This window comes from Trichosurus vulpecula, chromosome 6 (assembly GCF_011100635.1).
Source record: "Trichosurus vulpecula isolate mTriVul1 chromosome 6, mTriVul1.pri, whole genome shotgun sequence".
NCBI lineage: Eukaryota > Metazoa > Chordata > Mammalia > Diprotodontia > Phalangeridae > Trichosurus > Trichosurus vulpecula.
Genome location: NC_050578.1, coordinates 257,478,435 through 257,506,346, shown reverse-complemented (window position 1 = coordinate 257,506,346; position 27,912 = coordinate 257,478,435). Strand labels below are relative to the sequence as shown.

Below are 27,912 nucleotides of genomic sequence, written 5' to 3'. Positions count from 1 at the left end.
CAAGGTCAGACGTTTATAAAACAAAAATATATTTTACAGGCAGACCACAGGAGAAACACCACACCTTTAAACAACAGAAAGCAGCTTCTGAAGTCTCTGTACAAAGGGCACTGGGCCCATTGCCGTCAATCCCCACAGTTCCCTTAGGAACTAGCTGGGGAAAAGCTTGGGGCAGTGGGCCCCAGAGGCCAGTTTAAGGTAGGGAAGGGAGAAGGGCTAATCCAGGCCTGGAGAAGACCTGTCCTGCTCCATCTGCAGGTCAGACTGGGGACAGGCTACAACTGCCAATAAATTAAGGAGGGGTGGGGGCGGGGCAGAAGACTGGAGGTTTTGCTTTCTTTTGGGGGGAGGGAATCAGCAGAGCTCTCTGACCTGGACCCCCACTCCGAGGCTGCTGCCCCAACTTCTTGCACATCCTCCATGGTCCACACACTGCCAGGTCAGTCTGTGCCCGGTTAGTGGCAGCAGCCCCCAAACAGAAGGGAGCTTAGGGGCATGTTCTACTGCTCCTTACTCTCACGACCCACTCTGGGACAGACAAAGTGCACTTCTAGAGGAAATGGGCAAGGTGACAGCTGAATGGTGAGGGTAGCTCTTTGGACAAGAGTTGGGGGAGGTTTCAGGAAAAAGGTGGCCAAAAGCTGTGGGTGAAGGACAGGAAGGCCACAAGGGGACAGTGTATGGAGCCAAGGAGGCTACACAGCTTCTGATTAAAGGAGACTGGAAGAGAAGCAAGGCTCTGGGACCAGCTGGGTGTCACAGAACCAGGAAGAATGAACACGAACACTAACATGAATGAACACACACACACACACACACACACACACACACATGCACACGCACACGCACACGCACGCATGCACGCACGCACGCACGCACGCACCCGTCTTTCTGCAGCCCCAAGAGAGCTGGAGTGGGAAGGAAGACTTTTCCAGGTGGTTACATTTTACTTCAGTCTACCCCAAGTTTTATTCCATGCTGGTTTCTGACCCAGCCCAAGGCAGGCCTTCACCCCTGTACGGGAGGAAGAGGAGGCAGGGGAGGGGGGGGCAACAATGGAAGCTTGAGGCCTCTGGACACCCCTAAATCCAGGCCTCCCCTCAGCTGACTACTCCTGGCCATCCCAGTACACTGACCAGTTCCCAGGCTTTAATGTCCATAGCAGCAGGGGACGACTCCCTGGGGCTAGGCTGGCAGCTCCTCCTCACTGGGTGCCACAGGTGGGAGAAGGGCGGGGTGCCACCATAAGAACTCCATGAAGAATTCAACCTACTGGTTGAAGGAGATTTCTACCCTCTGAGGCCCAGTATCCCTTTAAGCTAAGATGCCATGAGTGGCCTCTGCTTTATAATAGAGTTTAATTTCTGCACCTGACCTGAGGCAATGAGCCCCCAGGGAGCAAGGCAAGGCAGGGTGGGCTGTGGCAGACTCCCCAGAGGGGTCTTCCAACAGCCCCCTGCATGATGCCATGCTCGATCAGGATGCTTAGTCCCGCTCTCTGAGGAGGAAAGAGTTTCAGACCCCCTTAATCTAGAAGATGCTCAGGCTCTACCACAGCAGGGCCTGGCACTGGAGGGCTGGGGTCTGGGCAAAGCTGGGCAAATGCAGGGTCTGGCCAGTGTCCAGCCCTGCTGCTCCCACTACAGCATCATGGCCCAGATGGGAGCAGAAGCACAGACCTATCACCCTGACACAAGGAAACGGGAGGACAAGGTCACTTGCTCCAGGGGCCCCTACTGGGGCCTGACCTCTGGGCTTGCGGGGGGGCTGGAGAGCTGCAGTCCAAGGTGCTTCGAGTGGCCTCGAGGATACAAGGGTGTCTCTAGGAGTGCAGGCTGCCTCCTCCCCACCACATATCACCTCACGCCCTTACTCAGGCTCCTCCCCACATGCGGGCACACAGACAGGCACACACATACACTCTCTTCTCAGGGGACTTGCTTTCCCCGTAGTCTGTGGTCTACTGGCATTGCGGCCCTCCTGCACCCATCTTTCTGCATCTGCTCAGCTCTGCATCTGAAAGAGGAAAATGTCCAAAAGCAACAGTCAGCTGACATCTTGAACCAGAGGAGCACACTCCCCCCTCCCCTGCTCATCCCCACTGTCCCACTCCCCAGGACGACCAGCCTAGGGCCCAGCAGCTGGGGCCGAGGGACAATCGATGTGGGGGGTCCTGGTAAGGGCAGTGATCTCTGTCCACGGAGAACAGATGAGCCCTGCCATGCTGAAATCCAAGGGGATTTCACTCTGAGGATGAACCAGTGGTAACAGCTACAGTGCTAAGAGCATCAGATGTGCAAAGCACAAGCCCAGAGAGCAGAGAATGATGGCTTGGGGCAGCACCTCAGGACCAGAGCTGGCCACAAGGCCATTCTCCCAGCATTCCCACCAGTAACTTCCAGTGGGAAGGAGCCAAGTGGGCTCTGGGTTCGTGGCCTAGCCAAGACAGCCCAGGCCAGGGTGTGAAGGGGAGCAAGGGGACCAACTGGGAGCAGAGGGAGGAGGCCGCTGACAGTGGGGGAATCCATTTAAAACAGCACTCCATGAAAGCCAGGGCCTATCTATACAGTGTCACTGAAACAAAATGGGGACTTTTGTCACTTGGGGCAGATTCAGTCATGTGTGTGCGTGTAAGTGTAAGGGGGTGGGATCCTGAAGGCAAGGGGAATGGGATTGAGGAGGCTGAGAAACCTGGGAAAGCTGGGTGCTCTTGGGGGCAGGGAAGCTGGGAGGAAGACAGTAGCAAGCTGGAATGGACTCTGAAGGGAGGAGGCAGCTGCTGAATGATGGCACAGGGAAGGTCAGAACATGGTACAGAGACTAACATGGTGCTGTCTGTTGGTTTCCCTCCAGCAGAATTCGAACTCCTTGTCTTGGTGCCTAGGATGGTGCCTGGGAGGTGGCCAATAAATGCTTGCAGGTATGAGGGAAGGAGCGGCCTGACCCTGGAGAGGGGGCTGAGAGACTGGACACCAGGAGGTTAGGATTCACTGAGCATGGAAAAGGTCAGGGGGGTGAGAGGAAGAGCTCAGAGGAGCAGGGAAGGAGGCCACAAGGAAGCTCGGGGGTCATCTTACTCAAGGCTGAGGGGTGGGGAGGGGAGGAGGACGATGAGTCGGAGCCTGAGGTCCAAACAGATCTCATTTCTGCTCCCCAGCAACACAGAAGGGAGGGGCAGGAAGAGCTGCCATGGGGGAGAGCTAGGGGAATTTCCCATGGAGGTGGACAACCAGCAGTCCAGGAGTGGGGCGGATAGCCTTGGGAGGCAGCACCTCCAGCCTCTGTCAGAACTTTCCCAGCAGAATGAGTCTCATCTCTTGTAGGGAGTGAAGGGAAGGGCCTGAGACATGGAGTCTAACTCCTCACTTACAGGGAATTCCTAGTAGACAGCAATTAATCCACCCAGAATGCTACGGGAAAAAGAGTCTTGGTTGGTGACAGTGATCACACTAATGGAAAGAAGACATTCCAAAAGCTGGCACTGGGTCTGATGGGCATAGCACTTGACCCATGGGGGTGGGGGTGGGGGACTCAGTGTTTCCAACATTCTTTGCAAACAAACATGACTGAGATACAAAGATACTGGAGGCTGTAACTCAAGGAGAAATCCCTAACATATGGAGATTTCAAATATCTACATCAGCTCAAAGTAATCTGGGTAATTATTTGTCTGGGAGAGGGCAGGATAGCAAGGAGGCTGAGATAGAAGTAGGTCTGTGTCATCTGCGGTAGCACGCTGTCCTCCCAATGTGCGTATTCGGGAACACGTTCCCGAATTCCTTAAACTGTCCTAGACCCCAATTTTCATGATAAATAGTTCTATTATCAATAACTATAGGTTGTTAATGCCTCTTTCTGTTTCAGGCAAACACCTTCTATGGGTTTAATATATAGGCATGTACGTGACCATCAGTATGTCAACAAGCATGTGCATGCTCACAGTATCCCAGACACTGCACTAAGGACTGGGAATAAAGAAGGAGAAGCACGGCTCCTGCTCTCTGGGGGCTCACATTCTGAGAAGGTATAGCCATGCTACCAGCAGGGTGGGGGGGAGCCAGGAAAGGCCTCCTACAGAAGAGGCAGTGGGGGCAGTGGGCCCACATCTCTAGCACTGAGATGTCCAGGACCAGATCAGAGAAGACAAGAATAGGCCAGAGGACCCCTTCTCCTGGGGCCCGGACCAGCGCTCAGCATACCAGCCATGCCAGGGCTACTGACAAACATTTGCTGAACAAGCCAGTCAGTGACTGATCTTGCTTTCTGACAGGGCTGCTTCAGGGAGGGAAAAACCTCTTAAGTTTGGAGTTCCACTGGCCTAGGGAAAGAAGGCTGCTTTCATCAGCCTCCCACCATCCCTGTGACCCTGTGCCCTAGCCCAGCTGCACAGAAACCCATGGGTTGGATTGGAATGAGGCCGAGCTCAGCTACAGATGAAGGCACAAGGCCTAACTCCCTATGCTGGGTCAGCAGATGAAGGGCAGTACGTTATCAGTAGAGGGGTGAGTCTGCAGAAAATGGACAGGCAGGGCAGGGGGAATCAATGAAACCTCACAGCCAGAGAAGAGGCAAGGGGGGAAACCCCACTGAGAAAGCATAGGCCGAAAAATCCACCTGTCAGGTATCTGGCTCCTTAGCACAAGGGAGACAGGAGACTGGACACAAGTGAGTGAAGACTGCCTATCTCTTTTTTTTAAGCTCCCACCACGGGATGAAACAGGCCAGACAACCTTGCACACACAGCACTTCCTACTCCCTAAACAAGAAGCCCAGGGCTCCCCTCCATGCTGGGCCTGCTGAGGCTGGGGCTGGGGGGAGGTACTGGAAGGGGGCCCAGCAGTTGCAGCGGGGTGGGGTGGGGTGGGGGTGGGGATGGAGTCAGGGAAGGGCAAGGCTTTGGTGGGGAGGTCCAAAGGCAGCTGTGCCTAGAACAAGAGCAGTGCCCCCAGGGGCAGACACTGGACCGGGAATCAGAAGACCAGGCTCTGGCCCCCTGCTCCTAAGATGGCCGAGTCTCTTGTTCTCTTTGGGTCTCAGTTTCCCTCTCTGTAAAATGAGGGGGCTGGGTGAGATGGTCCTCAAGGGCCCGTCCAGCTCCAAGTTCTAGGACTTCAGGACCCCATGCCCAGGATTCCCTGAAGGTCTCAGACATGTTACAACCATGTGATCACACAAGTCTTGTCCAGAAGATGCTATGAAATGTTAACGCTGCTGGCCCCCACCCCATGTAGGGGAGAAGCAGCCAAAGAGTAAGTCAACAGGTAGTGAGACAACAGGCCAGAAAATCAAGGAGACGCATTGGTTCTGAAAGCTCTGGAGAAGGCGGAGGAGGAAGCTGGGAGGAGGGATGGGATGGGAGGCTCCTGCAGCCCCGCTGTATTCAATGGGGCTGCTGTGCAGAGGGAGAGAGGCAAACACGTGCTCCTGCTCTCCCCAAATGGCCAATAATTAGATAAATAATGAGAAAAATCTGCAAAGAACCCCAGCATAATGGAACGGGGGCAGTAAGCAGCTTTAGGGATTACAGGGAACCAGCTGGAATGATCGCTTGTTCTTTTGGTCCAACGGGCAGAGCACCCGGAAAGAAGAAGCCATGGGCATCCACTCTGGAGAAGATTTTGACCTGATGGTTTCAGGACACATCTTCTCACAGGACTGATTTAAGCTGCACCCTATCACTCCATCCTGGGGAGGGCCACAGCCCTGAGCTAGAGACACCAGACTCCTAGATCTTAGAGCAGAGAGTGCCCTCAAGGACTGGCTGGTTCAGGCCCCAATTTTCTCCAAGGGAGACCTGGTCAAGGTGAGGCCAGAGAGGCAAAGTAACTCCCCTAGAATGGGGGGGAGCCCAGGTGATTCGCCCTCCATCACCCCACACTCTTGTCACACATCAGCCCCACTGTCTGCTTATTCAGCCTGGGGGTGGGGCTCTGACTGTGGGGCAAGTAACACTGAAACTGGCATGAGGCATGAACGGGTGTTCAAAACGCTTCCCCCACACCGTGACAGCCCCCCCTTTATCTGCACAACCCTTCTGTGAAGGACAGAGGCAGGCGGCTTATGGTTTGTCTCTGAGAAGGTGGTGAAGGACTGTCCCAGCTTTCACATAGGGCCAACTCAGCCATGTGGTGTAATGAAGAACACACTGGACAAGGGGCAGGCAGAGACTTGTTCCATTGGCAATTCTCTCTTCAAAACAACTCTCATGGAGCATTATGAGGTGTAAAATGGATAAATTTGATATTAAACAAGAAGGATTTGCACAAACAAAACCAATGCAGTCAAGATTAGAAGCAGAAAGTAGGAAAAATTTTTTTTTACAAGTGTCTTTGATAAAGGCCTCATTTCTCAATTTATACAGGGAGAACTGAGTCAGATTTATAGGAATACAAGGCATTCCCCAAACGATAAATGGTCAAAAGATATGAATAGGCAGTTTTGAGAGGAAAAAATTGAAGTCATCTATAATCATGGGAAGAAATGCTTTAAATCACCACTGATTAGAGAAATGCAAATTAAAACAACCCTGAGGTACCACCTCACACCTATCAGATTGGCTGTGACAGAAAAGGAAAATAACAAATGTAGGATGTGGAAAAATTGGGACATTAATGTCCTACTGGTGGAGTCTTAAACCGTTTCAACTATTCTGGAGAACAAGTTGGAAACATGCCCAAAGGGCTATAAAACTGTGCATACCTTCTGACCCAGCAACACCGCCGCTAGGTGTGTATCCCAGAGATGTTTTTAAAAAAGGGAAAAGGACCTGTTTGTACAAAGATATTCGTAGCAGCTCTTTTTGTGGTGGCCAAGAATAGGAAATTGAGGGGATGCCCATCAATAGGGGAATGGCTGAACAAGCTGTGGTATATGATTGTGATGGAACACTGCTGTGCTGTAAGAAATGAGGAGCAGGCAGACTAGAAAAACCTGAACTTCCATGAACTGATGCAAAGTGAGGGGAACAGAACCAGAACACGGTACACAGTTACAGCAGTATTGTCCAATGATTAATTGTGAAGGACTCGGCTATTCTCAGCAATACAATGGTCCAAGACAATCACAAAGGAACATGATGAAAAATGCTGGCTGCCTCCAGAGAGGACTGACAGCGTCTGAAAACAGACCAAAGTGCACCATCGTTCACTTTCCTGATTTTTTTGTCTCTTTTTTATTGTCTGTTTTCTTTTACAATATGACTAGTGTGGAAACATGTTTTACATGACAGCACATATATAACCTCTATCAAACTGTTTACCACCTCGGAGGGGGGAGGGAGGGAAGAATTTAGAACTCACACATCTTTTGTTAAAAATGTTAAAAAAATTTTTTTACATGCAATCAGGAAAAAAACATTATTGAAAAAAATGACAACTCTCATGACCATACCCTTCCTCTCCACTGCAAGGGTTACCACCTGAGGCTGGTGCCTGCCTTGAGGGCAGCACATCTCCCCTTCTGCCCATCTCACTTACACACAATATTAGAGCAATCTTTCTATCCCTTCTTGGATTGAGTCACTCTCCCCGGCTCAACAAACACTCACTGTCTCCCCACTGGCTTCAGAATAAAGTTCAAACACCTCTGAGGGCATTCAAGATTGTCCCCTACTTATCCAGATACATCTCCTATACAAACTTTCCACTCACATCATGTCCCTAAACACATCATGGCCATTTCTGCCTCCATACATTTTTTCAGAGCACTTCCCTTCCTCATAACCGAATTAGGAACTAAGGGTCCTTCCCTAGTAGAAAGAGCCTTGGATCAAATGTCCAAGAACCTGAGTTCAAACCTGAGCTTTGCCTCCTGTGTGAGATAAGGAAGATCATTTCATCTCTTGGAGACTCTGTATCTCCTTCTGTAAAAGGGTAATACTGGACGAAGTGATCTCCACGCTCCCCTGCAAGTCTACGCCTGGGAGCCTCTCGTGTTGCAAAGTGAAACCCAGCCATGAGCTCTTCCTCTCTGGCTCCTGGCCTGCTAGGCCTGTCCCCAGTTCTGGACTGGACAGAGCAGCTAGGCAATGAAGCTCTTCAGCATTCCCCTCCCCCATCTGTAAGTTTCCCTTTCTCCATCACCAGGTCTTCATGGAGGCTCAAAGTTGGAAGGGATGTGCCAGAGGCTGCCCCAGAGTCCCATCTCTACGTGATCAAGAACCCCTCCACTACATGCCTAGCCAGTGTTGACTTCTTTGCTTGAAGACCTCCAGTGAGGATGGGGAGGGGGTACGGTGCTACTGTCTGAAGCCACCCATTGTAAGTCTGGATAGAGCTGAGAGGAATCTGGTCCCGATACAGCGCCCATACTGGCCCCTTTGCAACCTTTCCCCATGGCTCCTGGCTTGTCCTCTATGGCCCAGAAGAACAAGGATAATTCCTTCCTCCTTCAGACAGCTTTTCGGCTACCTGAAGACAACTTCCACGGGGACCCTGAATCTCCTCTTCTCCAGACTAGCCAGCTAATTATTTCAAAGAGCTAACCAAATCCTGCCTCTGAACTCCTGTGCCCTGCACCATTCATGTTGTACTTAGCCCACACTGTCTTGTACCATTTAGTAAATCTTTCCTGGGGATGTCTTGGCATCATCCCGGCAGGACTTCACCCTTCTAGCACCAAGCACAATGTGGGGCCCCAAGTCACAGCCCAAAAATCACCTGCTGGTTTACTACAAGCAAGTCACTTGATCGTTCTGGTTTTTCACGTCCAGGGTACCTGCTTGCCTCCCACAGCTCGGAAAACAAAGGAAATGTTCCTGCTCGCTATCTCACAACCAGGACAAGTTTCATGAACTCTCCGATGCTCCCAGGACACTGCATGACCACCTTGGTAGTCCTTAGCATCAGGAAGAAAGACAACAAAGAATTTAGGGAAGGAACAAAAGGCAGGTAGCTGCATGTGCAGAACTGATACTGCCTTGTTGAAGAGAATTAATCTAAAAATAAAAAAGAGACCAGCTGACCACCAGAGACCTGAAGACAGTAAGGATTCAGAAAGAAAAAGAAACACCAAGTAGTACGGATGATGGCATCTTCAACTCGAGAATCACAGAAAGACTAAGACAAGGAAACAGGTTCCGACAGGGCCCCCAGGGAGAAGGTGGACTCTGGATGGGAATCTCCAATGTAAAGAGAGAGGCTTTTCTCCAGAACTAAAGAAGCTCCTGCTAAGAAGAGGACTAACCCTGGCACCTCCAAGCTGGGCAGTGAGGATAAATGCCCAGGACAATGATGGACACTGACCATGCTGGTCAGTGTCTGGATGGCACTGGGCTAGGCATGGTCAATCAGCTCCCTGAGGGCGGAGATCACGGTCTTTTTCGTACCTATAATCTCTGCAGTAACACTGAGGAATGCCTGGCACATTGTGGGCAGTGCTAAGGAAGTTCTGTTGGCACAATGATTCAATGGGCACCTTAGAATCTTCTGAAGGGTTAGTGCTGCTCCCTGCTGGCTGGCCTAAGGAATTCAACGTGCTGGGAAACTGGCAGGTGGGGAGGAGGGGGATAAAGAGGAGGTGGAGGAATGGGAAGAGGGGAGAGGCAGGAAGAAGAGGGAGAAGGGGGAGGAGGAAGAACAGAAGGGAGAGGAGGAGGGGGAGAAAGAGGACAAGAAGGAAGGGGGGAGGGGGAGGAGGAAGAGCATTGCCTCAGATCGTGCCTACGTCACGAATTTCTCCTTCCTGTCTGCTAAAGCAGGTCAGGCTTTGATTGGGCAGTCTCTCAGGGCCTTGCATCTAGTGTTCATTCTTTCTGTCTCTCCTTCCCCCTCTCTCTCTGCCCCTCCCTCCCCCATCCCTCTGTTTCCTCACAGATTCAGTTCACTCTGAGGGGAGGAGGGGTTGGGAAACAAACATTCTCTTAGCTGGCAAGAAGAGGAAAGGATTCTGATTTTTTTCCATTAACATCTAATGGGTCCTATATAATACCTTGCAACTTCTGAATAGTGTGGGCTCTGCCCAAGTGCAAACAAGGGTTAGAGGTTAGAGTTCGAGGCACACTGCTGGCCATCCTGCTGGCTCCCTGGCCATCCCACCATCTCCCTGGCCATCCTGCCATCTCCTTTGCCATCCAGCTGCTTCCCTGGCCATCCCACTGGCTCCCTAGCCATCCTGGTGTCTCCCTGACCATTCCGCCGGCTCCCTGACCACCCCACTGTCTCCCTGGCCATCCCGCCATCTCCCTGACCATCCCACTGTTTCCCTGGCCATCCTGCTGGCTCCCTGGCCATCCCAGATCCCCTTGAATGCCCCAGAGAAGGCCAAGAGTGGCCGATACTCACACTATCCTCTCTCCCAATGCCCTCAAGCTGGTGTTTCACACTCTCACACTTTGCCAGACAGCTCTGGTACGGGCAACGCCGCCATCACACGGGCCCGTTTGCTGTGTTCCTCTCCAGATGCCTCCTCCATGGCTTCCAGTTTGCGTTTGGGGGATGCTGGGTTGCAGGGGAGGGGCTTTGGGCCTGCAATTAAAGTAGAGTCAATTTAGAAAAACCTGGAAAGACCTGTATGAACTGATGCTGAGTGAAGGGAGCAGAACCAGGAGAACATTGTATACTGTAACAGTCACACTGTATGCCGACCAGCTGTTAGGCTTGGCTCTTTTGAGCAATGCAATGATCTAAGACAATTTCAAAAGACTCGTGACGGAAAATGCTGTCCACGTCCAGAGAAAGAACTATGAGTCTGAATGCAGATGGAAGCAGATTATTCTCTCCCTCTTTTTTTCTTTCTCCTGGTTTTTCCCTTTCATTCTGATTCTTCTTTCACAACATGACCAACGTGGAAATATATTTAATATGACCATACACGTACAGCTTATATCAGATCGCATCCCGTCTTGGGGAGGGGAAAGGGGAGACAAGGGGAAAATTTAGAGCTCAAAATCTTATAAAAGTGGGCGCTGACAACTAAAAACAAATAAATAAATGCATTTTGTGGGGGAAATAGAGTCAAGCTCTGTGTGCTTGTGTACACAAGTAATCAAAAGAGATGGAGGCAGAGAAGGAAGAAAAAAGAAGAGAAAGAAGGAGGGAGGAGGGAAGGAAGGGAAGAAGTATGTGCACAAAGAGGTGGGGCCTCCGGAGGCTCCTTGGAGCGCCTTTGGGCACAGGCAGCAGTAGCAAGATCTGGGCCCCCTGGCCCCCAAGCCCAGGCCTTCAGGCTGTGGCCCCGCCCTGCCTCGGATGCTCTGAGGTTAGCACCTAGAGCCCATGGGGCAGCTGCTTTACCATACTGACCAGAAAGGGTAGCAGAGCTCACCTGTGCTAACACCGCTGGCCTGGCCCACGCTCGTCTCTGCCATGGGGTTGCTGAGGTCTTCCATGCATGATGGGACAGAAGCCAGTAAACCTGAGGAGGGGTTGGGAAAGGGGAAGGGGAAGCAGTGAGACCAGTACGGGAAGGGGGAACAAGAATGGAAAGGATTCTCAAACTTCCCTTCTGCCTGTTCACTCCCACTCCTGCTTAGTATGAGTATGTGAGTACACACTCCTCTGTGTCCCAGGGAGGACACACGCAGCGTCAGAATTGGCGGTGCAACCTTCCTCTCTGCCTTGGTGACCTCATGAGAACAAGCTCCCAAATGGCTTTCCTCCCCACAGTCCTGGGATGGTCACTGGGGAAGCACCTGAAGGCTCAGAGGGAAGGGATGGGTCTATATCTAGACTGTGCATCCAGTCAGACCAGGCTGCACACTCACAGAGGCCCCGGTAGCGGGAAAGCTGCTGGTAGATCTGCTTCATGCGCTCGATGTTGAGCCGGCTGGTCTCGGCATGGTTGACGATGGGCTTGGGATAATCTACCCCGATGATGCACTTGGCCGCCTTCTGCACAGACTCGGGGGCATTCCAGGGCTCATAAATGTAGCGTGAGGGGAATCCTTTCAGCTGGGGTAGGTAGCGCCTACAATGCACACAGAGCCCTCAGTACACTCACATGGAGCCCTCAGCACACCCACACCCAGAAAGGGGCCTCAGAATGGTCAGCAGGCTCTCTCCCCCACCTGACGTAGTCTCCGCTGGGGTCTGTCCGGCGGCCGAAGCCCACGGGGCAATAGCAGTGGAAGAACTGTTGGAAGAAGGCGCTGCAGGACAGCCACATCCAGCTGCCTGCGTTCACACTGAAATCAGCATCAAGGAGCAGCTCATCAAACACCTGAGGGACAAGGGGATTGGGAGAATCACTGAGAGCTGGGGGAGGAGGCCATGCTCTTTGCTAAATGCTGCTGAGTCTGAGAATTTCTTCTCTGAAAGCTGAGGTCCAGAGGAGGGGAGGGATTTTCCCAAATACTTTCGCACGATAAGGAGCAAAGCCAGCATGTGAACCCAGGTCCTCGGCTGGGGGCTTCCAGGAGGGACCTCCCCTGCCCCATTGTGGCCATCAGCCTGGCCCTGGCCAGGGCCACTCACCCGGACCCCGCTCTCCCAGCTGACCCAGAGGTCTCCGCGGGTCAGGAAGCAGGCCACAGCGTGCCTGGCCAGGTGGTGGATCCAGCCCTCCTGCCGAAGCTGGGTCATGATGGCATCAATCCAAGGGAAGCCGGTTTTGCCCTCTGCCCACTTGGCCAGGGCTTCCGGGTTGCGGTCCCAGGGGATCTGGATGCAGATGGGGTTCCCTTCCATTCGGTCAAACTTGGGGTTGTTGGTTGCTGCAGTGTAGAAAAACTCTCGCCAAAGGAGTTGCCCATACAGAGATAGCGGTGGGGTGTTATTCCTCTTGACCTGAAGGCAGAAGGGTAAGAGGTCATCAGAAAGGCCCAGGCCATTAGCCAAGGCCCTCCTATGGGGGAAGTTTGAGGCCAGGGAGCTGTACGGTGGAAACAGTCCTGGATTGGAGTCGGAGGACCTGGGTTTAAATCTCAGCTCTGTCCCTTAAGACCTGTGATGACCCAGGTCAAATGACTTCATTCCTCTGGGCCTTGGTTTTCCTTCTTTCGGTTGAGAAGGTTGGGCTTTAAGTGCCTCTTATAGATCTAAATCCTGGGTTGGAGCCTCCCCAACCCAGAAGCAATGGCGCCATGTGTCTGAAGAGCAGTCAGTGGCCCCAGCTGTCAGCCGGATGGCTGGAATATGCCAAGCAAAGAAAGGGGTGCCATGTCAGAGGGGACAAAGCACCAGCCAGAAGGGGCCTGAGGCTCAGAAGATCTTGAGCCAGATCAGATCCTGTCCTGCAGTCTCTTGTCAAAGGAAACTTTTCATTTCTAAGTAAGAATAATGCTCTGCGTCTGGAACTTGGCAAAACAAGCCCCACACAATTGCCTGGAGTGTGGACACCCAAGACTTCAAAGTACACAGGCCAAAGTTACTATATGTAATCAGAGGCCATGATAAAGACAAAGTCGTAATTTAGAAATGTAAATGAAAGCATACTTACAAATATATACACTCTATGCTGACTTATATAGCTGGCTAGGCTTTCTTTGGTCACTGGCTTTAGAGTCAGAAAGCACCTGAGAGGCTGCCTGGCCCAAACCTCTCGTTTTCCAGATGTCTGAGGCATCCAGAGAAGGGCAGGGCTGCTGACTCCAAATCCAGAGCTCTCTCCACTGCTCCCTATCATCTGTTTCCAAGGGTGAGGATGTTTTCTGATAGACCCAATCTAAGGTAACCATGGACAAACCACAGCTGGCTGGCCCATTAGTGCCTCCTTCCCTGAGCCCTAGTGGCGTGGCCAGGATGACAGCCTGAGCTATGGAAGGGCCCCTTGGGCTCGGGGGCTCTGTGGCCAGAGGCCTTGCCATGGGGCAGCATGCTGGCTTCACCTTCTTATACAGTTCCCAGAGACGGTAGTAGAAGAGGCGGCAGGAGAGGCAGCCAAAGCGCAGATAGGGGCTGAGGCCTGTGGGGCTGGCCAGCAGGGAGGTGGCGTTCATTCTTGGTCTCTCGTAGTTGGCGACCCAGGCCTGGCAAAAAAGAATCAAAACAAGAGGCATCATCCCACATGCTTCCAGAGTTTCCATAACAGCCTTGCTGGCCAGGCATCAAACCCCCTCTCTCCCCACACCCCTTTGAGAGGCCAGGCATCCTACTGCTCCCCCTGGGCTCTGCTCCCTTCCCATTAGCTGGAGAATGTCTGCTAAATGAGCACCCGGCCCAGGGTCGATGGCCGACGACTGGCTTGGTATTTTACATGTACGCATTTAATAGAATGCTCTTGGACTTCATCCAGAGTGCCTCTAATAATGGGGGTGTTGCGGGCACCACAGCAGGCTGAAGGGGGCTCCCCCTCAATGGTACCACAGGGGCAGGCACTGATTTCACCTACAATGAGACAGACAACCTTGATCAGGTCAAACGCTTGACTTGAGGCTCCTCATCTCTCCTGGGGCCAGAGATCCCAGAGAGCACGGGGTGAGGGGAAGACCAACAGATAAAGGTCAGGAGGCTTGTAGTCCAGTCCTGGCTCAGGCCCTTAGCTTGCTGGGTCATTTTTTAAGGGCAGCTTTTTGATCTTTCTGGGTCTTGCTCATCCAGCAAGCCCAGGCCCTCTCCCAGAGATTCAGAGAACAAATGTGAAGGGGCTCAGAGGATGTGGGAAAACCAAGGGGGAGGCCAATTTCTCAAATCAAGAACCTTCCCCTATAACCACAAGGGTCCCCCTGAACTTTCAGATGTGCCAGCCTTTATTTAGAGGGCCCTACCCCCTCTCTGTGCTACACAGGACAGGACAACAAAAAGGTGAGAGCTCATGACCTCCTCCTGGGACCAGGGCCATCACCCCAGAACACCCTTCCCAGGGGCTGTGGCCCTGATGTCTCTTTCCTCTCCCTTGTCAATGCCTACATCCCTGTACAGGTGCAATCTTGAGCAAGGCCACTCATTCAGCTCAGAAGTTGGGGAGCAGCACACCGAAGCAGATGCAGAAAAGGGGGAGGGAGGGGGCAGCTAGGTGGCACAGTGAGTAGAGAACTGGCCCTGGAGTCAGGAGGACCTGAGTTCAAATCCAGCCTCAGACACTTAATACATATACCAGTTGTGTGACCTTGGGCAAGTCACTTAACCCCAACTGCCCTACCAAAAAGCAAAAAAAAAAAAAAAGAAAAAGAAAAGGGGGAGGGAGGGGTCAAGCTTGTCCTGAGCCCAGAATCCCAGGCTTAGCATGGTAAGGGCCCTCAGAGTTCCCCTCCAGTGCCATATCCACTGGCTCCTCCTCTCTTGGAGGCCCTGGAGGCAGCTGGGGCCTGGCAGTGCTCACAGAGGCTAATGATGAGAGTCTACACTGACCCCCAGATAATTACGAAGCACTGTTCTTACAACCACCCTCCGAGGTAGCTTGTACAAGCTCTGCTCCCCCCATTTCAGAGAAAAAGACTGAGGCAAAGAGACATAGTGTGACTTGGCCGCAGTCACCTGGCCAGCAAACGGTAAACTGGAAGCCAGGTCTTCACCCCCAGATGCGATGCTCTCTGAGAAGGAAAGGATGGAAGGAAGGGGTTCACACTTCCTCTGGCTGGGAACATGCCCACTTCTCCCCCAAAGGGGTTCCTACCTTCCTTTCCAAGTGTTTGTCCAATCGGGCCAGAGCTTCCATCTCTCCTCCTTGCCAAACAGCTGGGCCAAGTCCATCAGTGGGGAACCCTGGCAGAGGAGAGCCAGGTTAGAGGAGTGGAAGTGCCCAACAAGGAGGCCACCACACCTGCCCTGCCCTCTCTGCTATGCAGGGACCGAACAGCATTTAGGCCTCGAGGATCCTTGCAGTTCTCTGCTCTCTGGTGGGTCCAGTGTTTCCTCCTCCCGGGACTGCTCCTCCCCAGGACAGGAAGGGCCATCCCTAGACCCCCACGGCCTCCAGCCCAGCTGGCAGGGACCTCAGCACAGGTCACTGGGAGAGAGGCTGTACTCCTTTCCATGTGGCCCTGGGAAGGTCCAAGGAACCCAGCGTGGGCCCTGTGTGGGGGAAAGCTTACCAAGTTCCTCCAGGGAAGGCACACCATAGGTGTCATCATGGTTCTCCTGAATCTCGGCTTGGCATCGCTCCATCTGCTGGCTTGTCACGCAGCTCACGGGCTTTTTAGGCAGTTCCATGCGGCTGATAATGGCCTGAAAGCGCTTGTAGGTGAGGGGTGGTTTCTGCCCATTCAGTTCAATGATCCTGAGGATCCCAGAGGATACTCAGTGTCACTCACAAGGCCTGTGGCTGGGGGACCCTGCCTGTTCACCTTCAAAGTAACCTGCCCAACACATACAAGGTGCTTCTATGATATTCCACTGACTTGAGAAAAAGTGGATGGCTTTATCACCATTTTACAGAGAGGGAAACTGAGGCACCAATGGGCAAAAGAGATATGCCAAAGCAGGGCAGTGAGTGAGCCAGCCAGGACCAGATTTCCAGTTCCAGGATGTCTAGACAGAAATGCCAAAAAAAAAAAAAAAAAGAAGGAAAGCCAGCCACATCTCCTCAGCTGCCTAGGTCACAAGATCAAGTCCCTGTGAGCCCACTTCCATAGACTAACCTAAGGGGATTCTTTTAGAATGGCCTTAGGGACATTTCTTCCCCTGCTGGTAGGAGACAGGACAAGGCCAGCTTATATCTACTCCCAAAATGGGTAAGAGAACCCCAGGGCCTGCTGGGATTAGCCCCAAGGACAATTAGCTCCTTCTTGGCCTTGTTCCTAACTCCAAAGTGGCAGCAGGAGACACAGGGTGCTGGGGAAGGGGGCAGCTGGCCAGCTTGGTGCATTCTGCAATAGTCTCCTTGGGCCCCAGGCTCCTCTGATGGCTAGATCCCCGGTCTGTGCAAGGGAGAGGTTAACATTATGGGGCATTCTCTTTCCTAAGCAGGAGTAATGATGCTCTGCAAGGGTACTAACAGCCTCCTCTGTCAAGATGAGGGGGCGGCCCTGAGACAGACTCCCCAGACTCCTGCTGACATTTAGGCCACTGCCGCTGGGCTGGCTCAGAGGTTTATGCAAGACTAGGGCAGTTGTGTTCCATTCTCAGGCTTTCCCCTTCGTCAGAGATAGCAGGTGGGTGGAGGCCTTGGGCCACGCCCCCTTCCTCCCCCTCCTCCTCCTCCTCCTCCTCACGTGGAAGGGGGAGGGGTGCCATGCTCGGCCTGCTCCAGCTGCCTCTGCTCACATGTAGGGCCGTGTGACCCAGCCTGCCGGCAGTCACCACTAGGTGGGGGTCCTGGGGCTGGGAATCGGCAGGAGAGCCAAGGCTTCCAGCTGGGTGAATCAGGGAGAGGGTTTTCTCTCTGCATCTCCCCTTTGCCCCTGAAAACCTATTTGCAAAAGCCTGGGAACAAGGGAGGCCAGCAGCTCTCTGCAGGAACCGCCACAGCTAACTAGCTCCATGGCCTGGAAACCCAGATAGGCAGGACCTGGGGAGCCCGGACCGGCTTGGCAGAAAGAGTTCTGGGGAGGGGTGGCTTGGAGAAAGGGCAAGCTAATGATGGCAGCCAGACATACCCATCTCTGGGGGGCCTCGGGTCGGGATGCTCACTCTACCAAGTCTCCCCCACTGCTCCCAGGGCCCTCCCAGCTCACAATGCCAGGCTCCCCTGAGCCTGCAGGCCCCTCACCTATCCAAGTCATAGAGGGTGTGGGAGTTTTCTGTTACCACCTCCACACCAGCCTCCTTGGCCATCTTCACAATCGCTGCATCCCGTTCTTTTCCAAAGGGCTCCGAGTCATATTCGAAGGTCAGGCGGGTCACACCCCATTCCTGTGGAGAAAGTTTCTGCTAGACCCAGGGCTGGGGGGGACCCAACTCGGCCCCTGCCTCCAAGGAGGGAATGGGGCTGAGGACAAACAAAGACGGGCAGCAGGGCAAATGAGGTATGGTGCTTGAAACAGAACCAGAATGGGTGGGGCGGGGCATGGGCTCTGAGGAGGCTCAAGATGGGGTCTCCCTGGGGAGCCCCGGCGGCCCCACCAAAGTCCGTGCAGCTGTCTCACTCAGCGGTGGGGCCTGAGAGGCGCAGGATCCCCCAGCTCTGCAGCAGTTCTCCCAAGGCTGACACAGCCCTGCAGACCCTGCCCTAGTTTCCCTGGCAGACTTGAACAGAGAAATAGTTTTGTGGTTTCCACAGCAACCCTCCTGAGGTCAGCGGCAAGTAAATAAACACGACAGGCCCTGGCTGACTGCTGCTGTGGCCAGAGCAGAGAAGGCTGACCTCTCCTAACGGCCCCTGCAGTCATCCCCATCCGAGGGATAAAGAACTGAGGCTGGCAGAAGTGGGGGTGCATGGCGGAGGTGGGCTTCCAATTCAGGTCTCTCTTGACTCTAAGGGCAGCGCTCTGCCTCTCTGGAGCAGGGATCCTCGCCTACAGTCTCTGCCCTCTCCCCGACCTGGGCAATGGGCACCTCAGATCGGGGGAGGGGAGGAGAGATCCTTTTTCTCCCTGCCAGGATAGGCTTGTGGGGGAACTTCAGGGCTGGGTCAACAACCAGAATACAGCATGGTATAGAAGGCACTGAGAAAATCTGGCAAAGCCAAGTTTCTCTGGTGGCAACAACCCAATAGAACTCCACACCTGCTGCTGGGAGCAATCTCCTAAAATAGTGGTCTCTGTGCACAGTGCCGTCTGCGCCTCCTGCCAGGCCACTCGGCTTAGGGCAATGTGTCTGAGGGAGGTGGGCCATTGCTGTTCAGAGAACTCCCCAAAACGCAGCTCCTGGGGCAAGAAGTGGACTAACCAGGATAGGAACAGGAAGCCTAAGGAAACTGAGAGGCTGGCTGGTCTACCCCCTCTTCACAGATGTGAAAACAGGACTGGAAGGGCCGAGGGATATGGTCAGGGTCACTCCCAGCAGAAGAGCTGCGTCCTGAACCTGGGCCCTTGATTGCTGGGGGAGATAAGCCAGTCACTGGAAAGTTTGTCTTGATGAGACACTTAGGCCCCTAGAGACCCTTGGAGCATCAAAAGAAGGGATCAGGGATGGCAGGTGGCATGGATCCAGGTTTGGTCCACGGATATCCCAGGATGCTCTGGCTTTGAGGATTGGATCTACTCTGAGCACTGAAGGCTGCTTTTTCAAAAGGCTGGAAATTAGTGAGCCTGGCTCCTTAACATGGAGACCAGCTGGATGAACCGGGGAGCCATGGCCCACCAAAACTAAGATTTTTCAATAAACTACTGTATAAAAAGTAGAAGGTCATTTAGAAAGGCTGACATTCTTCCCATCCCACACCAGTAATCAGATCCGGCCCTATCCTGAAGAGAGAAGCCTGCAGTAGAAAGAGCCAGGAGCCTTGTTCGGTCTTGCTGGCTTGAGCCAAGGGAAATATGAAAAGGCAGCCATTCCTGTCTGGGTTGGAGAGTCAGTCAGACTTGCCACATCCCACGTCTGGGCCGAATGAAAAGCTTTTCTAACAAGAAACCCATCTCATGGGACTCCTCCTCAACACTCTTCCCCATCTGCTGGCCATCCAACTCAGAGCAGCGGATGCTTCTAGCTCCCTTGGCCTTCATCCGCATCGGCCCAGGTCAGGTCAAACGAATCTCTCCCACTCCCTGAGTACCCTGCGGTGTCTGTAGGGACCCCTGGAGAGAAAGCTGCACCAGGGCAGAGAGGCTGAATTTCTCTTATCACCTACAAACCCCTCACCTTGAAGAGTCTTGGGAACACATCGGTTGGTTGTCCTCGGACTACAAAGAGGCGAGAGTTCAGTTTCCTTAAGCTGATGTCCAAGTCTTCCAGGGACTGGAGGAGGAACCTGTACAATTGAAGCAAGATTGGTTAGTAACAGGATAGAAAAAAAGCAATTCTCATCATCAAAAAAAATGTTTATGGTTAGATCTTTTTTTTTTAACAGCACCTGAACTTCCAAATACATCCCTCCTTCTCTCCCGTGCCCAGGACACCATGCCTTGAACCAAAAAAGAAAAAAGCAGTGAAGCAAAATCTAACAGCCCATCAAGTGTGTCTGCCATCTCTGCACTATTCCCACCAGGGCCAAGAAATGAGGGAGCTTCATTTCGGAACTCTTCTCCAGGACCACGGTCGGTCACTGAAGTCACATAACAGCACATCTATGGTTTGGTTTTCACTCCTGTTCTTGTTGTTGGCGTCGGTTCATCTAAGTCTCCTCAGGTCTCTTGGAATACCTCAAACTCACCTCTTCTGGTACAGTCATATTTCATCACACCCAGCACCGAGATCTTTGAGTCAGGAGGTTTGGAGATTGTACTTGTTTTTCTCTCTCCTAATGAGAGAGCCTAGGCCTGCAGATTACAGAGAGGCCTTGTCACTGGCGCACAAGCTGCATGGTGGCGGCAGCCACCTCATGTCGCCAGGCGCACAGAGGGCAGGACGGGTGGTCATGTGACCTTGCCCAATTCCTTCATCTCCCTGAGCCAGCTCGAAGGCCTTGTGAATAGGAAGTCAGGAAGCCCTAAGTCTGAATCCTAGCTCACATAGTATGTGGGATCCTGAGCAGCAAGCCACTGAACTTCTCAGCCTCAGCTTCCTCCTCTGTGGAATGGGGATAGCAACACTTATCTCGCAGGATTACTGTGAGGGTCAGAGGAGGTAACACATGTAAGGTGCCCATTACAGAAACACTAGCTGGTTATTCTTATTACTTATGAACTGCCCCACCTGTTCCCTGGATTGCTGGGATACCAGGCAGCATCCTGTGCCAGGGGGCTGCAGGCTGGCAGTCCAGCTCTCTCTGCCCTTTGCTCTGGCATCATGTCTGCATGCCAACGAGATTGGTAGGTCAAACAGAATCCCGTTTTCCAGACTTCCCTCCAGGGTTGGTCTGTACTCCATCTAGAGCTACAGGGGGCACCCGCTCAGGGCTGAGCATTCAGCCTCTGGTGAGTCCAGGGCACGTTGCAGAGACAACCCTAGCCCTTGCCCTTTCCATAAGCTGTGGACCAGGACATTTCCACTCTATTCCTCAGGCAAACTCGGGTCTGACTGTGGTTACACCATTAACATTCTAGGCATTCTGACCCTAAAGCACATTCTTGACATCTGCCCTGGAAACCAAGTCATGGCTTCATCAGGAGGACTTTGAGGACTTCTTTATTCAATTTAAGGCAACTGTCCACTATTTCAAAAACCACAACACTTCCGGTATTTTAAAGGGAACCAAAACAGGTAGGTCTGCAGTGTCTAGGTATCTCTGAGGAGCCTAGAGTCTGCCCTCTGGGCAGTAAAGCCATGGAATGGGCATCTTCCCTAATCAGGGCCCTGCATCTCCTTCTCTGGTTTCAACATGTGGAGACTTCCACACCGTACCTTGCATAATGAAACCCAGCTCCTCCTACAGAGCATCCCATTCCATTGAGTGGAAGGGAAGAGCATCCAACAGCCAGTCACTCATCAATGTCCTGGTTGCCAGCTACCACCAACCTCAAAGCTGCTGCTGACGTACAAGGCAGGGTGGCTACCACAGACCTACATTCCTACACAGGGTGATTCCAGGGCTTGGTCCAAAGCATCATGCTGGAGACCCTCCCAGGGACAGGGAAAGGAGATCTTGAACTGGCCTGATTTCGCCCAGCCTGAGTGAACTGCTGCATTCCGAAAAGCTGACACTTTCAGAAATGGAAAGGAACGATGAACTTTTGTGTCACTACTACTCTGCCCAGAGGAAAAGCGAGGACAGGCACGTGGTGAATGACCTGATGCCACCTGAAGTGGGTGTGGTTTCCCAGAGATGGCCCAGAAGCAATGGTGTGACTTTACATTTCAGGACCACAAAGCAAACTCTGTACGGGGGAGTGGGGGGTGTGCCCCTGCAGCAGCTCTCACTGTGCACTTTGGAAGCATCTCAGGGCAGGCCATTCTCTTACTTCCAGGAAGACTGTCCTCACACTGCTCTCTTCCCAAGTCTTCTCCATACTGGGCACCTCCAGCTCCTTCAAGAAACCAGATGTGCTAGAGGCTCCTGCCTATGTGGGTCACTCTTCTCTGGACACACTCTGGTTTGTCAACATTCTTCCTAAATATGGCCTTCAGAGGCTGCTCAGGCTTATTGTTGACTTAAGGCTACAAGTTATCATTACCAGAGATCTGGAGAGGACATCGGGACACTGAGTCCCACACCTCATTTTATCGATGAGCAAAGTTAAGTGACCTGTCTAAGGTCACGTGAGAAATGGCTCAGCCAGGATTTGGACCCCAGTCCTCTGACTCCCAATCCAGTGGCTTCCCCCACTGCACCACACTGCTCCTAATGTACAGCTCATCTTACTTATACTTTACCACCCTCAGGTGCCATGATGCTCTTGGCACGAGCCTTCCCTCCCTCCCCCCCCTGCAGGTAACAACCACTCTACATCTGATGGCATTCTTGAGTTTCTGCGGCCAGAATAATTCATCGTCCAATGGCTGGCCAACCTGTCTCTGAACTGAGCTGGGCTGGTGCTGGAAAGCAGACAACTCTCTGCTGCTTGGCCCCTACGGGAAACTGACCCAGCTTGGTACACCCACTGCTAAGATCTCAGGACTGCATTCATTCCCATTGGGAAGAAGCAGTAGAGAATGACTTTGGGAAGGATGCCTAGCAAACGGATAGAAGACATCCTTATGTAGGGGAGGGTCTAAGAAAAGCATAACCATGACGGTGAAGGGTCAGAAGGCTGGCTGAAGGAGCCAGGGATGGTGAGCCTGGAGAAGCGAAGACTTGGGGCAGGCATGATAACTCTGGGAAAGGGGTTAGCCCCCTTCTGTCTGTCATCGTAGGGCAGGATGAGGAGCAAAGGATGGAAATCACCAAGAGGCAGATCGAGGCCTGGTATAAGGAAAAACTTGCTAACAAGGAGAACTCTCCTAAAATAGAGTGAACAACCTCGAGGTGAGTGAAGTCTTCAAACACAGGACAAATGACCATTTGGTAGATGTTGTAGAGGGGATCATTGTTTGGCCAGGGGTTGGATGCTGCGTCTCTGAGATCCTTCCACCTCAGGGGCTCTGTGACATTGTATTTAAGCTCCAGAAGATGAAGCCAGAAGCAGTCTTGCTATAATTCACTCAGCATTCTAGAGCCACCTTCGCCAAAATGTGTGTACCTCTCCAACTTGTCTGAGTGGCAAGGGAGGCAGCTGGGCCAGGCTAGGAAAGAAAAGCTGCTCCCCTCTCCTGAGCCCGGGGGGCAGAGGCAGAGACCAGAGCCGTGCGAGAGTGTCTACATCCAACCATGTCACTGCTTCACCCAGCGCCCGGAGGCAGCCTGTCCTAGGACCCCACCATCTGGCCTGTTCCACTCACCTCAATCTGTTTCTCCTCGTTAAGATCGCGCTTCCTTTCTACCTGTTAATTTCCTTGGCTTCCTTTGAGTCTCCGCTAAAATCTCACCTTTTACAGGAAGCCTTTCCCAGCCCCCTTTAATTTTCAAGAATGACCTTTGTTAATTATTTCCTATTTATCTTGTACATAGCTGGCTTTCTACATATTTGTTTGCGTGTTGTCTGCCTCATTAGATTGGGAGTTCCAAGAGGAGAGTGACTGTCTTTTGTATCCCCGCAGCTTAGTACAAGACTCAGCATACAGTAGGCACTTAATAAATGTTCATTGACTGATTCAACTGTGTCTAGCACCTTCTAGGGACACACAGGTCTGCTCGTCTTCCCTTCTGAGAGATGGCACCCACTCGCTATGCTCCATCTGGTGTACTACTGTTATAAAAAGGGCACACACAGAGGCCTGGCGAATTCATCTTTGTTCATCAGAGCCAGGTTCCTCTGAACTCGGAGGCTTCAGGCTGGTCACTGCTTAGAATGAGTAGCCAGGACACTTGGGAAGAGACTATGCCTGGCCTTGGATGACAGACGCCCCAATTCTAGCAGAGAGCTGAGGCCCTGCCCCCACAGCACTTTGCTGTCAGCTCTGCATAACATCAAGGCAAGCTGGAGCCGGGCCAGCCAGCTCTGGCAGACATGGATACTCTTGCATCAGATATAAGCAAAGGCCTTTCCTGCAGGCCTACACCAGCTTTCATTTATCCCCATGGGAGGAGGAAGAAAATAAAAGACACTGGCTAGCCCTTCATCCTTGGGGCTCAGAGCAGGGCTCCAGAGTGCAGAGCTTGATTTGGAGTTCCTGGCCAGCTTCAGCTCCTGGCAGAGCAGGTGAGGCCCATGCAAAAGAACGTGTGAGATCCACCCTCCTGGGCCAGAGGCACCCGGGTGTGTCCCCATAAGGGGGATTCTGTGCTGAAATAAAGAGAACAGTCTCCCTGGATTGGAGGCTCAGGAAGGGATGCCAGAGGTCCACGGTCAAACTTCAGCCTGAATGCCCTCAGGAAAGGGCCTTTATGGACAGAGACCTAAGGAATGACTAAGACCCTCTCTTCTAGCCCAAGTCCTCAACAAAGGGAACCTGTTCTTACAGAATGGCTGAAAGGTACTTGCTCTTTTGTAGGAGGGCTTAGAGATAGGCCATATTTGCTTTTGTGAAATGAAGGCCTCTTGGGGTCCAGTCCTTGCCTTTGGCCAACCTTCCACCATCACTGAGGACCACACAGGCCTCAGCTGCTATTTCTGTAAGCTAGCATTTTTCCAGCCGGATCAGGTTTCTGGTCTCAGTCGCATGCTTTATTACCCAAATAGGAAGGGGACCCAGGGCCTAGATGCCAAACCATTTACAATTATAAAAAGCTTTCCCTACTACCAATTTAGAAAGGTGAGGATGGAGATTTTTCTCCCCTATGGACAAATGGTAAACCCGAACCTTGAAAGCAGAATGGTTAAGCGGCTGGCTGGGGTATTTGCTTGGATGGCTTGAAAGAAGCACAATATCCCTGATGAGTGTGCCACACTCTGACCTGTGTACACCCCAGGCAAACACCTGCCTTCTCACTGATCCAATCCCAGGAAAGCTGCATCTGTACTGGAGTCTGACTGTGCTGAGCCACCCCCAATCAGACACAGCTGACAGGCTGCTCCCTACCTGCCGTCATCCTGCAGAGTTCTCTCTTGGGCCTGCCTGCTAACCGCTGCAGGGGCTGAGGCACACCCTGCTGCCCCAGGTTACTGACAGTGTCTGTCTGAGTCCATGAGCAGCACATGTTTGTGGCCCCTGCCCACACGAGCTGCAGCTCAGGCAGGCCTACATGCACCAAAGGGGGGTTCTACTTTAAATGCCAACATCTACAACCGGAAGGCAGCTCACATTCTCCTCTTTTGGTTCTAAGGTGTGGCTAGGACTGTCCCCAGGATCCCGGGCATACTGGAGGTGAGTGTGGGCTGAGGAATGCATATGCGGGGCACACTCGGGAGGTCTGAAAGCAGCTGATGCCACCCAAAGCCACTTATGAGTGGCCAGCAGTATACCTGTTATATGTGCGAATGCCACTTCATTATGGTCTGTCTCTTGTCACCCTACCTCCCCCTGCCCCACCCCTGGGGGGAGGAGTCTTTTGGCTTCAAGGCCTCAGCAACACGATAGCCTGCTCTGCCCTTCTGGGCCAGCCAAAGAGCCTGTACCAGGCATGGAAATGCAGCCCACTGGAAGGGCTGTAAGGCTCACTAGGATTCTGTATTAGTCCCACAGCATGTAAGTCAGGTGCCAGTAGCCTGCTATCCCTCCTTTCATTAAATCATTTGAAGCATAATCACAGAACATTCATGGCAAGTACCAAAATCCACACCATATATCACTCCTGCCAAATTCAGAAGCAATTAGTAAGCAGGCACTCTTCAATGAACCACACAGTCCGATCCAGTTTCCATTAAATAATGTACACTGGAAAGGCAAAGTTATTCTGGTCTCTAGTCCTCAGTTTCCTCCTCCATAAGATGAGGAGCCGGAATAAGAGACCTCAAAAGTGCCAACCCTAATGTCCATCCAATGACATGACAGGCAGGTGAGAGACAGCCTATGGGCCATGGCCCAACTGGTGTACTGCCGTGTGGAAGGGGCACGAAGACAGAAAAGCCTGATTCAGGTCTTATTTGCTAAGCAGAAAAGATGCTGGGAGGAGGAAAGACAGTGATGCTGATACTGATGTTGGGCACCGTCATCTATGATCTGAGGTCATGAGTTTGACATACCAGGCTACTATTTATGGAAACTGGCACACAAGTGTAATGAATGACAACAGAGACAGAGCAGGCCAACTCTGTACAGGGACCTATCTCCAACGACCACAGCTCTACTCGGAGGGGGCAGTCAGAAGCTGCGGCCAGCTATCCAAGAGGAACAGCCACCCTGGAGCCAGGAGCACCTCTGCTACCACCAAAGCCACTTGGACAAACATCCCTCTGGAACAATGCAAACAAACCATTCTGTTGCATCACATTTTAGAGTACACAGTGGGTACACAGTGTCTCAAATTTGAACTGCTCTCACCTCTGGTTGCAGAAGTAAACACAAGCTATCATGAAACAGTTGCTAAGCCCTTCAAGAATCTGTCACCATCCTCTCTGGGACATCGGTATTGGGGATACTCTTGACATCACAGCTTTCCTGTTCCCTACTCCCAAGTCCACCCTACATAAAAGATGACTGCATGGATATCTGTTCTCAAGTTCCCTCAGGAAGTATGGCAAAGGGTGAAGCCAAGCTGCTCATTTGTCTACTAACCCCAGATGCTGAGAATTCTTCCAAACCAGTTGGATTAGAGCCCAGGCAGGACACAAGATACCTGTCTCAAAGACATCTCCTGGGTCTTTATTTATAGCTGGAAGTATACGTGGTCCTTTCTCTGGCATTAGCTAAGACAGGATCCCAATGACAGACACTAACTAGGAAGATGCGGAACAAGGGGAAGGAAGGTAATTCAGAAAGCCAGAGGTTTAGCAAGGACCGACTGAGGTCACAACATGGGGACGTAAAGATCTACCAAGTTGCAGGAGGATATGGATCTACTTCAAAGACCAACTTCCACTAATGCTAGCTCCAAGCACACCTGGAATTGCTCCTGCTTCTCCCTTTCCAGACACCCTAAACTTACTCCCCCCACCTCCCTAACACAGGTAACTTCACGGCTTTTTCTTACTCAGATGGGGTCAAGTCCTCAGGCCAGGGGGCTGGAATGTTGGGCCAAATGCCTCTTCTGGGGCCCTATTTTCACAAACCCTGGGGTTCCTACCAGAAATCTGCAGTGAACCTGCCCCTAAACCAGCCTCGCCTTTGTTCTTTAAGGTTACCCCCTCCTCTCCCTTCCCCTCCCCTCTAATGATCGCCTTCCTCCAATCCCCTCTCCTTCAGGAAGTCTTCCTTCCCTCGGCCGTCCCTTCCAAAGGGTCTCCCCTCCCATCCCCCCTCCTCTCCACGATCTCTCTTCTGGCACACAGTACCTGCCACACAGTAGGCGCTTAATAAGCATTTCTTTCCTCCCTTATTTCGATCTCTCCCTCCAAGGGTTTCCCTTCCTACCTCCCCTCCCCCTCCCGGAGCCTCCCTCTGAATCCTCTCCTGAGGCGCCTCTCTCTGGCCCCCTCCTGTCACCGCCACCCAGCCATCGCGTCACCCCTGCCCTCCTCCCCACGGTAGGCCTCTCCTGTCCAGCTGGCCCTCGGGAAGCCAACCCTCCCTTGTCCCTCCGTCCCCTCCGGCCGTGCCTCTCTCGACCCCCCGAGCCCCCGGCCCGCTCACCTCCAGCGGTTGATCCCCACCGAGGACGAGGCCGCGAACCACGGGTCGAGGATGTAGACGCATCGCACGCAGCGCGCCCCGCGCAGGGCCGCCTGCAGCGCCGGGTTGTCGTGGAGCCGCAGCCCCTTGCGGAACCAGTGTACTGAGGAGGCGCCTTCCTCCGGGGCTGACGCGGGGGTGGGGGCCGGGGCCGGGGCGGGGGCAGTGGCCGCGGCCGCAGCCGGCACAGTCACCACAGTCGTCGCCGCCATCACAGCCCAGACTGCGGCCGGCGCCGCCGCTCCGCCCAGGTTGGGCCCTCGAGCCCCGCCCCCTCTCGATGCCTCAACCAATAGAGTTTTGTCTGAGCTTGCCGGCCCGCCCCGCTGCTCTCAGAGCGCCAGTCTTACTGGTTCGGGGCTTCCCGCGGCCTGAT

At 52.9% G+C, this 27,912-nt stretch overlaps 1 protein-coding gene across 1 annotated transcript; it reads right to left on the bottom strand.

Moving 5' to 3' along the window:
* CRY2 (cryptochrome circadian regulator 2) lies at window positions 1-27,757 on the bottom strand. The gene is made up of 12 exons (XM_036764927.1): window positions 27,498-27,757; window positions 19,554-19,662; window positions 17,524-17,666; window positions 15,908-16,092; window positions 15,490-15,578; window positions 13,763-13,903; window positions 12,411-12,722; window positions 12,005-12,156; window positions 11,702-11,904; window positions 11,263-11,352; window positions 10,281-10,463; window positions 1-2,016 (listed from the first exon to the last, which is right to left on the bottom strand). The coding sequence occupies exons 1-11, from the start codon at window positions 27,746-27,748 to the stop codon at window positions 10,324-10,326; spliced, it is 1,815 nt and encodes a 604-aa protein (XP_036620822.1). The 5' UTR covers window positions 27,749-27,757; the 3' UTR covers window positions 1-2,016; window positions 10,281-10,323.
* Window positions 27,758-27,912: the final 155 nt, after the last annotated feature.

Bases quoted from the DNA above. Each gene is read 5' to 3' on its own strand.
- CRY2 (XM_036764927.1), bottom strand. From the start codon at position 27,748: ATGGCGGCGACGACTGTGGTGACTGTGCCGGCTGCGGCCGCGGCCACT. The intron at 17,667-19,553 runs GTGAGGGGTTTG...CTTTCTCCACAG, and splicing joins TGTTCCCAAGACTCTTCAAG to GAATGGGGTGTGACCCGCCT. The intron at 12,157-12,410 runs GTGAGTGGCCCT...CTTGTCCCTCAG, and splicing joins GCTGGGAGAGCGGGGTCCGG to GTGTTTGATGAGCTGCTCCT.